This window comes from Mytilus edulis, chromosome 1 (assembly GCF_963676685.1).
Source record: "Mytilus edulis chromosome 1, xbMytEdul2.2, whole genome shotgun sequence".
NCBI classification, from domain to species: domain Eukaryota; kingdom Metazoa; phylum Mollusca; class Bivalvia; order Mytilida; family Mytilidae; genus Mytilus; species Mytilus edulis.
This window is the reverse complement of record NC_092344.1, coordinates 77,841,706-77,856,737: the sequence shown is the minus strand read 5'-3', so window position 1 is coordinate 77,856,737 and position 15,032 is coordinate 77,841,706. Positions and strand designations below refer to the sequence as shown.

The 15,032-nt window shown below is 33.1% G+C and overlaps 1 protein-coding gene across 1 annotated transcript; it reads left to right on the top strand.

Annotated features, from left to right (window-relative positions):
- Positions 1-90: 90 nt before the first annotated feature.
- Positions 91-14,106, top strand: LOC139490916 (probable E3 ubiquitin-protein ligase makorin-1). The gene is made up of 7 exons (XM_071278058.1): positions 91-226; positions 3,808-3,933; positions 5,315-5,538; positions 7,745-7,959; positions 8,607-8,821; positions 9,741-9,851; positions 10,893-14,106. Exons 1-7 carry the CDS (start codon positions 165-167, stop codon positions 11,197-11,199), a joined length of 1,260 nt encoding a protein of 419 aa, XP_071134159.1. The 5' UTR covers positions 91-164; the 3' UTR covers positions 11,200-14,106.
- Positions 14,107-15,032: the final 926 nt, after the last annotated feature.

Genomic DNA, 15,032 nt, shown 5'->3' with positions numbered 1-15,032 from the left:
TCAAATGTTGTTCACAATTTTACATCAGTAAAATGTGTTTATCTTTTATTGGACATGTAAGAAAATAAAGATGTTGTTGGAATTAACTTTTTTTTAAAGTCTTGCATCATAAGCCTAGTTTCGTACACCGGTCGTTTCTCAACACAACACTAACGGTTGTGCCGATGGCTGAGGGAGGACAATCAAGCTCTCCTCCTCCTAATTGGAGCTCCAAGATATTGTGCAGGTCTGCAAATTGTGTATAAAGCTTCCCATGTCACAGTGGCTCATGTCAACAAAAATTCTGTTTCAGCAACATGTGCCAAATTTTGACTGGTCTGGTTCTACTTGAAATTCTAAATATTTGGACACACATTCCATAATGCATACCGGTGCAATGGCATTGTCCACATGCTTAGTCTAGTTATGTAGGCAGATGTGTGCTTTATCTCTGGTTAGGTCAAATGCATTAACACTGATAAATAGTATTAATTAGTCCGAGATTACTCTGACGTCCAACGGCTGTTTTGCCAGACAAGCTGGGGCCGTGGGACGTCAGAGCTCGTCCCATATCAAAAAGTGGATATTTGCCCACCCAAAATAGATGCGCTGCTTCGTCGCTTCTCGTGCCGACTGACGGCCTTGGAATTATATAAATCAGGCAGCAATCTGTTCATTTTTCATTTATCTTTTCATTTATGTAAGTTTCGCCTACCTGCCAACCTTTATTTTTCCATATTTTAACCGTTATCACAGAGACCCATCGATTTCTGCATTTTGCCTTTCATTTTCAAAGATTATCACGTGACCACGAGAAAACAGTGATGATTTATGCAAATGACCATAATGTAACACCTCGTTCATTTACGATGCAAGTTATCTAAATGTCCGAGAGCTTCCGATTGTTCTCGTGGTCAGAACTAAATGCTTAATACCGATCTCCTGTAAAGGAGGTGAAAAATCGTGGTTGGCTACTAAATGTTAAACATTGATCTCCTACAAAATTTGCATATTTGAGTCTCGAGGCCACAAACTCTCTCGTAACTTGACGTCCATTTGAAAGTGAAAGTCAAAATGCAGAAATCGATGGGTCTCTGTGAAAACTGTTAAAATATGGAAAAATAAAAGTTGGCAGGTAGGTGAAACTTACATAAATGAAAAGATAAATGAAAAATGAACAGATTGCTGCCCAATTTATATAATTCCAAGGCCGTCAGTCGGCACGAGAAGCGATGAAGCAGCGCATCTATTTTGGGTGGGCAAATATCCACTTTTTGATATGGGACGAGCTCTGACGTCCCACGGCCCCAGCTTGTCTGGCAAAACAGCCGTTGGACGTCAGAGTAATCTCGGACTAGTATTAATTTGCTGCTTTTCTACCAAGCATGCATCATTGAGATAATTTGGGTTTATATCGAATTCATGCAATTTGCTATAGATTTCCTACGTACATCATAGGTTGTTATTACAGTAAGAACCAATGACATCTTTCTGTTATAACTTGACTGTAAGAACCAATGACACTGTTATCATGTTTACATGTATGTCAATTTCAAGATGTTTTATGAGGGGGGCAGGTCCTTTTTTGGGACATTGGGATGGGGTGTTTTTAAGCTCAGGATTTCGAGATTGATCCTTTTGGGATCCGGGAATTCTTTTTCAAAGTTTGGGATGTCAGGATTTAAATTTCTTTAAATTAGGGACCTCTGGATTTCAGGTTTTTAAGCCCGGGATTTCCAAATCAGGACCCCTCCAACCCCCCATCTTTAAATTAATGACTAACAATAGTTGACCTGAAATTGCGTGAATTACATGTATAGATTCATCTATTTGCTACTTGTTCTCTAAGCATTTAGAAGTGAAAGCAAAGACCGGTTGGCCCAGTTAGAATAATCTTTTTTTTTTCAGGTACAGTAACATGTCTTCTGGCAGACTGAACATTACCATGTGACCTACCATGTTAATAATCAATCTCAGCATGCATGCTGTGTCTTGTCTGGTACAAAGTATCAGTTATTCACCTGCATATTCCATTGATATTAACATCAGTGTTCTGCCCCAGGCCCTTTTCTTCCCGCGACGCTATAATAATTTCCTCGACGCTATAATTATTTTTAGGATGTTATTTTTCCTGTTTCTATATGGCAAAGCCATGTCCTATTTTGAACTTAAATTTTGAACTTTCATCTAATTACCGCTTATCATAAAAAATATATCACCTTTAATCCCTTCAAGTCGGACAATAGACAATTAAGAGTGATCAGAAAGGTGTTAATTGCCCTTTGGGGGATAACTGTTTGAATAGGAATACCACAAGCTGTCACTTGTGACATGATTAATACCACATGGTCTGCAAAATATTACGGTAGTGTTTCTTTCTCTTCCTATCACTTTTTGTAAATCGAGAGTGAAAAGTTTGATTATGAGCTAAATAAGTTTTGGTCTTTCTTAAGAAAGTGATCATAATTGGCTTTAGTTTATATTTCATCCATTTAATGCATTAAAAACGCCATATTCATTCCAAATCTCTTGTCAAACATTGTTTATTTTCGTATTTTTCATTGCTTTCGGCAGCCATTTGATATTTTAGTGTAAACTACTGGTCGGAACCGGACCAGATATGACAAAAGTAGTTATTTTACGATAATAACTACGTTTGCACAAATGGCACAGTAGTCAGAAAACAATGATACCTAAAGAGAAAACTAAGCATTAACAGACTTTTTGTTAGATAACTTTGTTAAGAATATGTATCATTTTGATAAAATGAAACAACTGGGACTGATTCATTGAATATTATGAACCAATGTATTTCATAGACACGGTAAAGATTTTTTTTTTAACTGGGTAGGCAGGGTAACTGGAACCACACATATATTTTTATTTGGCCCAAGAGGAAAAAATTATTCTGGCACTATAAATGAATTAAGAAAACATAAACTGAGAATACTGTTATCATGGTTATAGTTTAATTGTATTCTCAGTCATGAATTCAACAATATTGACACAAAGAATAGGGTTGAAAAGAATATTTTATTCACCAAATAAGGACCTATAGCATACAAAAAATATAATACATTTTGTAATAAACAATAACGCCTATATCATAAAGGAATGGAACACTGCATGACACGACAAATTACATTGAAAAAAATACATTTTTTTTACGCCAAATGTGATGCTATCCAAAATTTCTGGGGAGAACACTGAACATGTATTTATCCTCAAAATGAATTTGATTTGGCATGTGAGGTTAAACTTCAATCCAACTATTGATCCTGAATATTTGCCTTATTAAGTTTAATATTAATTGATAGATTGAAAAGCATGACTCTGCTGCATGATCTATATAGGATACTATTTACACATATTTATCCTGCACAAATTAGAGCACATACAGATAACAACTATTTGAGATGGACTTGGACTCTGAACAGCAATATGCCTATTCCCTATTTGTGTGACATACATTTTGTACAATGTAGGTTCCCATAAAATTTTGAGGTCACAATAGAATTGCCCTCACAAAGAAAAAGTGATTGCTGTACATACATGTACATGTATGAGGTCAATATTCCTGGTGTCACAGATTCCCAAATAGCGATAAAGGCGATTTGAAATAGAAGTTCTTCAAACAAACTAAATTATTGAAATTATCATTAACACCATTTAGGAGAACTTGTCTTCCATAAATCACAATTTAATCAGCTCTTTTCACTCTTCACTTCTACATGTTCTATATTAAAACAAAGTTTCTCCACCAAGATTAATAAACAAGAGAAATGTTTACCCAAATATTATTGTTGCATTAATATTGTGTACTTTCAGGTATTTCTTACATGGGGTTTGTCGCCAAGGTGATGGCTGTCCATATTCTCATGATAAATCTAGTAAACTATCCATGGTCTGTACATTTTATCAAAAAGGACAATGTACTTATGGAGATGGATGTAGGTAAGTTTAAAAAAAACACCAATTCTTTAGATTTTAAAAGTGGAACTGCATCAAATGGCCATTGATTATAAAAAACAACTTTGAAAGAATATATCATAGTTAGAAACAAAACAATTTTCTAAATGTCTTTGCAATATATATTATAAATCGATAAATATGATTAAATCAAATATGTAATAAAAAATATATCTCCATGTGCTACTTTTTGAGTAAAATAAGGTCGACATTTTGTATATTTGCTCTAAACTCAGATTTGTGACCGTATTTTCCCTTTGGAAAGAAAGACATAACTTTTTTGTTTAAAAAGATAAACACAAAAAAGTTTTTTGTTAAATAATTTGTAATTTCTGTATTTTATAAGTATCCTAAAAATTTATACATTTTTTATTCAGAAATAACTCATATTTATCAAATGTTCATGAATGTAGAAAAAAACATAATTTTTTGCTGTATATTTATCAAGTTAAAAAAAATTGCAATATTTATATTTTTCAAGAAAATTGGCACACATAATCTTCTCGCGTTATCAAACCAAATCGCATTTTAAAAATGAGGGGTCCATGAACTCGTTTTCAAGTTATATAAGTTTGAATGATAAAAATCAGTCTAAAACAATCTTTTTTGTTAAGTCCTAGTTCATGTAGTTTGACGTCGCGAAAATAACAATTTACGTTAGCAACATCATTACCTCCTCTGTAACTGAAGGGCATACGATACAGTTTTGATCCTGTATTTACAGTTTGATGAAAATTTCCATATAGGCTAGTTTTTGCCTGCTTAAATCAAATATGTAATAAAAAATATACCTTCATGTGCTACTTTTTGAGTTAAATGAGGTTGAAATTTTGTATATTTGCTCAAAATTCGGATTTGTGGCCGTATTTTCTCTTTCGAAAGAAAGCCATAACTTTTTTGTTTTAAAAGATAAACACAAATTGTTTTTTGTTAGATAATTTTTAATTTTTGTATTTTATAAGTATCCTAAAAATTATGCATTTTTTATTCAGAAATAACTCATATTTATCAAATGGTCATGAATGAATTAAAAAAAAATCGTATTTTTTTGCTGTATATTTATCAAAATTTAAAAAAATTCCTCTATTTGCAGTTTTATAAAATTTGGTCCACATAATCTCCCTGCAAAATGAAACAAAATGTCGTTTTAAAAAATCGGGGTCCATGCACTCGTTTTCAAATTAAATCAGTTTGAATGATAAAAAATAGTCGAAAAATGCACCTTTTCCCGATATGTCATAGTTTGACGTCGTGAAAATAACATTTTACGTTAGCAACGTCATTACCTCCCCTGTAACTGTATCGTATGCCCTTAAAGTCACTCATAGTACATGTAGTATGAATTAAATTATTCATTCCTTTGTAGATATGACCATGTGAAATTAAACCCCAAAATTTCGGATTCTAAAGGTGTACATATCCTGCCTACAGTGTCATCAAAAAGCTCACCAGTCAGTAGTAATATGGTCACATTAAAGAAAGGAGGGGAGACAACTCCAAAACCAACCAAATCCCCAATGACTCCTAAACCAGAAGATTGGGTGAAAGCCAAGGAATTTGTACCAGGTCAACGTTACACATGTTCAACAGGTTGGTTTATGTTATATACATCATTATCTATTTATTATGCTAATATGACAACTACATTTGTTTTCATAACTAGTGAAACACTAATTTTATACATGTTTGACAATGTGTTATTTGATTAATTTCAAGATTTAAGAAATAATTGATGCAAGCTATACTTTATTGTAGTTATACCCCCGCTTTAAAAAAGGGGGGGTATACTGTTTTACGTCTGTCTGTCAGTCCGTCCGTCAGCCCGTCCATCAGTCCGTCAGTCAGTCCGTCCCATGAAACTTCCGTCACATTTTTCTCAGGAACTACACATCCACCCTTTCTGTAATTTGGTATCAACATTTATATATGTCAGCCATACCGTGTGATGCGTTTTCAGATTCATCACTTGACAACTTCCTGTTTACCGAACACTTGTCTGATTTTACACATGATAGCCAAGTTGAAAATTTTCGTCACATTTTTCTCAGGAACTACAATACAAGGATTTCTGAAATTTGGTTTCAGGATTTATATAAGTCAGCTACACCGTGTGATGCGTTTTCAGATTCATCACTCGACAACTTCCTGTTTACCGAACACTTGCATATTTTTACACTATTAATATTATCCACTTGCGGCGGGGGTATCATCAGTGAGCAGTAGCTCGCAGTTTCACTTGTTTTAACATGGGTAGGCATTATATTCTTGATTATTTTTGCCTGAGCGAAAGTGAGGGCTAAAATAACACAAATATAATGCCTACCCATGTTAAAACTACAATAAACTATAGCTTGCATCAATTATTTTGATTCTGATTAGGACAATTTAGGTTATTTCTATAATGTGTGTGTATAAATGTGGAGCGATTGTGTAGGCTCTTCCATGAACTTCCCTTTTTATGCCCCACCTACGATAGTAGAGGGGCATTATGTTTTCTGGTCTGTGCGTCCGTTCGTCCGTCCGTTCGTTCGTCCGTCTGTCCGTCTGTCCCGCTTCAGGTTAAAGTTTTTGGTCAAGGTAGTTTTTGATGAAGTTGAAGTCCAATCGACTTCAAACTTAGTATACATGTTCCCTATGATATGATCTTTTTAATTTTAATGCCAAATTAGGGAGTTTACCCCAATTTTATGGTCCACTGAACATAGAAAATGATAGTGCGAGTGGGGCATTCGTGTACTGGGGACACATTCTTGTTTGTTTGTAAACAAGAAAACAACTGGCAATGTGATTTTTCAGGCAGGAGGGGGGGGGGGGGTTGAACAGCCAGCCAGCATGAAGGGTCATCGTATCTATGTCAAATATGTCAATTTCGAATTGCAACACTTTACAGTCATAATAAATGAATTTGTTACAACATGTGCATTATTTAAGAGGTTGGAAGAGTTTTAAGTTAATCAAATAAATTAAATGCATGCCAATTTGATAGAATTCATTATTCTGCAGTAGTCAATACTATTTAGGCATGTGCAAACAAATTTTATTGGATTTAGAGCATTGGTTTATTCATAAAGGGAATGAAGCACGTCATATTAAAATCTTTGATAGAGATTAAGGCAGTATTGAAACTTTTTACATTGATAACAGACAAGTTTTGCCATTAGAAAATAACCTCATACTTATAAAAATTTATATATAAATAAGATTATGAACATTACAGTTATCATTAACTTATGGTGTTATACTGCTTTCTTCTGCTGATCGTTTCTTAGTAAAACTGACAAAAAAATATTGTATATCACAATCAAGAATTTTAACATACATATCTGTTTCATTTCACAAGTCTTATTTTGATAATATAATGGACACAAAAGATAAGGAAGTCGTGCATAGTACGTATATATATATATATATATTGAAAAAAAGAAGATGTGGTATGATTGCCAATGAGACGACATTCCACAAAGACCAAAGACACAGAAATTAAAATGTAGGTCACCATACTGCCATCAACAAGAAGCAAAGCCCATAGATGTACCTCATAGTCAGTTGTAAAAGATTCAGAAATGACAAATGTAAAATAATGAACAACAACAAATATGTTACACAACAACAAACTGCAACCACTTAATTACATGCTCCTTCCATACAGAATGTGGCAGGGTTAAACATTTGACGACACTCACCCTCCTTTAACCTGGGAAAGTGATGTAACAGTTGAGCATACAAATAAACTATAAAAATCAGTTGAAAAAGGCTTGACTCATGATCATCAGATGGATATTTATATTTAATTTAGTTCCTGCCTCCTATGCAGCAGCTGTAGAACCTACAACAGAATCCTCTAGTCCGTGTATTGTTAAAGGAAGTAAAGATTTACTTTGCCCCTTCCTTGCCCAAGGTCATTGTCCATACGATGAGGAGTGTGAATATCTCCATGGAAATATCTGTGATATGTGTGGACTAGCAGTGCTACATCCTGAAAACAAGTCACAGAGAGAAGAACATCAAAAAGTATGTTGGTTTGTCATTCTCATATTTGGTACCCAACTTATTATCCTGAAACTAGATAAATGTTTGTTTTGGGCCCCTTTGGGCCCCTAATTCCTAAACCATTATTACCATAACCCCCAAAAACCAATCCCAACCTTTCTTTTGTGGTGATAAACATTGTGTTAAATTTTTTTTGATTTCTATTCATTGATACTCAAGTTATTATCCGGAAACCATCCGTCTTTGGACGACGACAATGACACAACGTGATACCATTAATTTTTGCAGTCGTATATAAATTAACATGTGTTATGTTGGTTTTTTTAATGTTTGAATGTCATTGACTGATTGCTTTTGTTGATTCTTAAGCAATAAAATTGAAAATGCCTTTTAATAGATATTAATATTAATTTCATTTCAATTGAAATACACTGTTTATGTTATATCTGCACACCTTAAAAGTCTGTACTAAATAGTGTATGTGCCTAAATTAAAAGGTACATGGACATACATGAACATTAATTGACTGCATTAATTACAAGGATGCAGATTTTCTCGCTGCGTTGAAGACCCATTGGTGGCCTTCGGCTGTTATCTGCTCTTTGGTCAGGTTATTGTCTCTGACACATTCCACATTTCCATTCTCAGTTTTATATTAACGATTTTAGGAATGTGTTAAACAACATGAACAGGCTATGGAATTATCCTTTGCTGTAGCCAGAAGTAAAGACAAGTGTTGTGGAATATGTATGGAACATATCTTAGAAAAGGATAATCACCAAGAAAGAAGATTTGGAATAATGTCAAACTGTAATCATATCTTCTGTTTGCCATGTATACGAAAATGGAGAGGAGCAAAACAGTTTGATAACCAAATAGTCAGGTAAAATATATGTTATAAGTACAGCTTAAACAGAATGGATATAAGAAGATGAGGTATGAGTGCCAATGAGACAACTCTTCATCCAAGTCACAATTTATAAAAGTAAACAATTATAGGCCAAAGTGTGTTCTTCAACACAGAGCCTTGGCTCACACTGAACAGCAAGATATAAAGGGCCCCAAAACATTACTAGTGTAAAACCATTCAAAAGGGGAAAACCAACTGGTAAAGAAAAACACAACTATTGTCGCTGTCAAACATTTGTAACAGTAAGACATGTTACAGGGAAGTTGGTTTTAATCTAAGCCTATTCAGGAACTCATGGATGAAAAGTTAACTATGGATGTTCTTTCACCAGAAAACAATCCTCCGCTCTGTGGTTAAAATTATTTCATTTCTTCATTTTGCCCTTTAAAATAGAGAAAAGACTGTTAGGTTGTTTGAAATATTTATTTCATTTAAGAATGACCAGTTATATGAACTTTCATATAAAACAATTGAAATGTCAATTCTTGCTTCACTTAGAGCCTAGGATATTTTAATCCTGATGACCTGTTATAGGGTGGCTTGCTATCATGTGTGAACTCCTGTGACAACTGTTCCTACCATTAGTTCTTACTCTTTTGATAACATAGAGTCATTCTTAAATCCTAATGATTTTTCTGTCTACTTCGGTTGACAACTTTTACAGTTGTTAAGTGATTCAATAACTGTTGTACTCATGTTATTTGGCATGAAAGAATGTTGCACTTCAGAATTAAGAGTTTAATTTTGTAACACGGGGGGGGGATCATGAAAGTCAATATTAAAAAGCATGGATTGGACTTGTTAACCTTCCTCCAACATTGTCCAATTATAAATTTAAAATTGTAGATTTAATGAAAATATCATTTTAAAAAGTAAACCTCTTTTTTTTCAGAGCGTGTCCAGAATGTAGAGTCCAGTCAGACTTTGTCACTCCAAGCATGTACTGGGTAGATACTGACGAAGAAAAACAGAAACTAATATCTGGTTATAAAAAAGCATTAGGGTAAAGATATTCTTATAACATTGAAAACTAAAACCATATATATACAAAAAAAAGATAATGCTAGCACTCCATGTATTACAGTGTAACCTGTGTTATCCAATACACTGGGGGGCCTGAAAAAGATGTCGGGTTGAACAGGTTGTTAAAATACTCAGGTGTCAGATTAGGCAGGTTCAACTGTATAAGTAAGCAGTATAACACATAGAAAATAAAATAAGGTTTGCATGTTAGTACAATGGATGTTTTAATCACACAATACTCAGAGTAGCCCCATGGTGATACTACTAAAGGACAAATTTACCAACCAAATCCAATTTTATGTACACCCTATTGAAGTCAGAATGCATTGTCCATCAGAACCCTGAACCCAATTTGTTGGAACTCTAAAGATGATTTATACTTATCTAGTTGAATACGTTCATTGAAGAATGAATTTTAAACTGCTTGTTTTTCAGGTGGACTATGAAATCTGTATTACATGTTTATTATCTATTGTAACAATTTTCATTACTTTTCAAGCAAATTATGGATCATAAAAAAATAAAGAGATCGATATGCCTAGGAAACAACTGTCCACCTTTGACCCTTTTGTTTTCATATTTGATAACTAATACAGAATTGATAGTTTATAGATATAGACATAGGAAGATGTGGTATGAGTGCCAATGAGACAACTTTTCATCCAAGTCACAAGTTATAAAATTAAACCATTAAAGGTCAAGGTACGGTCTGCAACACAGAGCCTTGGCCCACACTGAACAGCTAGCTATAAAGGGCTCTAAATATTAACTAGTGTTAAACCATTCAAACAGGAAAACAAAAGGTCTAATCTATATAAAAAAAACAAAACACACTTATGAACCACATCAACAAACAAAACTTACTAAACATCAGGTTCCTGACTTAGGACAGGTGCAAACAATTAAGTTTATGATTAAGGTAGCTCAAATTTTATATAGTACATACTCACAAAAATTTCAGTTACAAATATGTGAAAGTTAAATTCCAAAATTATTCCATTTAGTATCTGTTATATTTCAGTAATAAACCATGCAAGTATTTCAAAGAAGGCAAAGGAGAATGTCCATTTTATGACAAGTGTTTCTATCGCCATGCACATCCTGATGGGACAATAGCAGATCCAAAACCTCGACCTAGACGAAGACGACAAGACGCAGAAGGAGCATTAGACATTATAGAAAGAATTAATTTGTGGGATTTTTTAGAAGAAAGACAGAACAGAGTTTTCTTGCTTGATTTAGAAGAAGAATTAGACAATTTAATTTTGAATTTAGTGCTAGGTGGACGTGATAGTGATAGTGACAGTGATTTTGATGGCTTTTGGTGATGAATGTTGTTATCTAGAATAATATAAAATTAATGAATTACCTCCCCCTTAGTAGAAATTTTTCATAATCTTAACAATTATACTAATATGATATATAGTTTCTTGTATATCTAGCATCCTACCAAGTCAAGGATTTAGGTGTAAAGTGATGTTGCTTAATGAAAGAAATGGTAAAGAACAAAATCATACATTGTTTCTTTGTGAGATAGCACAGCCCTAACTTAAATATGTGTTTACAGTTAGTTGGACTTTTTTTTACTGTGTTTGACTTGCTGCCTAGAAACTTGATAAAACCTATATATAAAAAACCAAGAATAAAATGCATGCAAATATATCCTAGATGCATGTTATTAAATTCTTATAAGCATATATTTTTAGGTATTTTGCTTCTCTTTTTTTTAAGTGTTTGAGATTTGAAATACACTTCATCTGTTGTTTAGTAAGACTTTAACACAAACATGAAAATAATGAGATGCAGTATGATTGCAAATGCAAAGATTATCCACCAGAGACTAAAATGCACTGTAGCACTTTCAACAATAAGCAAAACCAATACCATATAGCAAGTTGCCAAATGTTTGGAATATCCTCTAGGAAGAATGCCTATGATGTTCTTTGACTTCCCAAATACATATTATATCTGTCTTTTTTTTTACATCCCATGTAGGTGGCCTTTCTGGTGGTTGTATTGAAATATTTCACAGAGGACACTCTGTACAAAATCAAAGTTAAGTCACACCCGAGACATCAGGTATTCTAGCTACAAAGTTTGAACAGGGCGCAGCGCCCTCCCTTTTTTTATTGACGCCCGTGCCTTTTTTCTGTCGTTCCTCGGGTGCCCTGCCGTTTTTTCACCATAAATCAGCATTTTTCTGCCTTAAAATACCAGTAAAATAATAAATGGCTATAATAATTGTAATATATATGGTGACAGCAAGTACAGGAAAGCTAAATGTACAATTTTAGACAAATGTTCCCAAAGAGGTTATCAGCATCATGACCATAGATATTATAAAGTCAACTATAAAAAAAAATGTGCCAAAAGACATAAATTACATAACTCCATTTTAACTGAAACTTAATGTTTCAATAATGCATTATGCGTGCTAAAAATTTTGTGCTAATTAATTATGAGGCTGAAATAAATTTACACGTAAAATTACCCTTTTTTCAATGACATTCACATGTACAATTACCCTTTTTCTGACTAGCACCCTCCCCTTTTCAAATCCTTGCTAGACCACTGGACATTAAGAACAATCTCATAGAGGAGACTGTTTACAAAGTGTGCAAGTGAATGTCATCAAACCAGGATGTAAAAACTGCTGTATTTAAAAGTGATCATACTTAGACCTTCAACAAAAAGTGTAAACAGATTAATCAGATATGCTTTTTGTGATTTTTTAAATTTCCAGCATGCAAGGCCAAAAAAATAAACAACGACAACACAAACATGAATTGGTGTAAAAAGATATTGAAATATAACCCTTACTAGTATCTTTAAAGCATCATTTATATTTTTTTATGTACATGTACTAATTTGTCTTAATCTGAATGATGTAAAACCATGAATATATATGTATGTACCTGACACAATTACATTTTCTTACATATAATATATATGCAAAATTTAAAACCACAGTAGGTTGATGATATCTTTATAAAAAAAACATGGAACAAACGATTTTCTGTTAAATAAATCTTATATAATCTTTTATTTACTTCTTAATAAATTAAGGAAATATGTATATTTTTTTTTTTATACTTTTTCAATACTATATGTGCTTGGTAGGGCTTATATTTGCCAGTTATAAGATTTACATGTATACATTCAACAGAAATAGCTTTACTGATTTGCATTTATATTGTTTATTAGAGAGAAATGTTTGATAATGGATTGATCAATTTTAACAACAAGCCTGAGTTAATGTCTTTTGTGAAAATTAGATTTTTAAGAAGCAAGGTGTACACTTAAAATCAAGTATTGGTAATAGTTAGAAAAGAGGTATTGATCATTGTGAAGATGAATATACACAAAAAGGTACCAAAACTATGACAGATCAGAGGTATTTTAAGGCACAAGGAAACTTACATAGCCAAATTCACTAACTAAATTGTCTAGTATTTTTGTTAAAGGTTTCAAACTTTTACCAGTGAAACATTTAAAATGCTGTTTCTTAATGATTTGAACTGATGGTAAATCTTTGAAAGATTCTGAATGTACTGCTTTTGTGTTTTGAAATTTAAAAAAAAAATATGCTATTGTAAATTTCATTTTTCAGCAATACCTGTAACAGATAATGTTTGGCAAAAGGAGTCTTAAATTAAGGTCACAAATAGCCTTTTCATTTGTTTGTTAGTCTATAATTTTTATACCCCATTTATGAGCATTATGTTTTCTGGTCTGTGCGCCCTTTCGTCTGTCTGTGTGTTCGTTCGTTTGTCCGTCCCTCCCTCCCGCTTTTGGTTAAAGTTTTTGGTCAAGGAAGTTTTTGATGAGGTTGAAGTCCAATTAACTCGAAATTTAGTACACATGTTTTCTATGATATGATCTTTCTAATTTTAATGCCAAATTAGAGATTTCCTGCCATTTTCACATTCCACTGAACATAGAAAACGATAGTGAGGATGGGGCATCCGTGTACTGGGGACACATTCTTGTTGGATTTAAAACTTGCTATAAGTTACTTACCTAACAACCATTCTCTTTAGGTATGTTTATGTAATTTGTTTTGTAACTTTTAATGGTACACCTTGAAAATGTTACCTAGAACTTTCACTCCATTTATTAGGACTTCAGCAATGTCTTTTTTTATGGAATTGTTAAAGCAACTGTATTTGTTTGAAATATTTATTTGTTACCCATGTTACAATTATATACATAAACTTGTGTTGAATTTCATTGTTTTTTAATAGTTGTTATTTTTATAATGCCTGTAACAGAAGCACAAGATATTAATTAAAATCATAATTACGGTACCACTGAACCACCAATGGTCTCAACTAAAATATCTATAATATCTTCAAGTATCTAATGATATGGTTTACACCCTAAATATGTTTTAAAATTCCCATATATAGGAATGGACTTATTTTATTAGGTGTATTTGGCAAAACTTTTATGAATTTTTGGTCCTCAATGCTTTCCAACTTTGTACTTTATTTGGCCTTTTTAAAAAAAAATTATTCGAGCGTCACTGAGTCATTTGTAAACTAATCAAAGGTACCAGGATTATAATTTTGTACGCCAGACGCGCATTTCGTCTACATAAGACTCGCCAGTGATGCTCATGTCAAAATAGTTATAAAACCAAACAAGTACAAAGTTGAAGAGCATTGAGGATCTAAAATTCCAAAAAGTTGTGCCAAATATGGCTATGGTAATCCTAGCCTGGGATAACAAAATCCTTATTTTTTCGAAAAATTGAAAGTATTGTTAACAGGAAATTTATAAAAAAAAGACCACATAATTGATATTCATATTAACACCGAAGTGCTGACTACTGGGCTGGTGATACCCTTGGGGATGAAACGTTCACCAGCAGTGGCATCAACCCAGTGATGTTTATAGTTATCAAAGGTACCAGGATTATAATTTAGTACACCACATGCGCGTTTCGTCTTCATAAGACTCATCAGTGACGCTCAGATCAGAATAGTTATAAAGCCAAACAAGTAAAAAGTTGAAGAGCATTGAGGACCCAAAATCCCAAAAAGTTGTGCCAAATACGGCTTAGGTAATCTATTCCTGGGATAAGAAAATAGTTAGTTTTTCGAAAAATTCAAAGTTTGGTAACAGGAAATTTATAAAAACGACCATATAATTGATATCC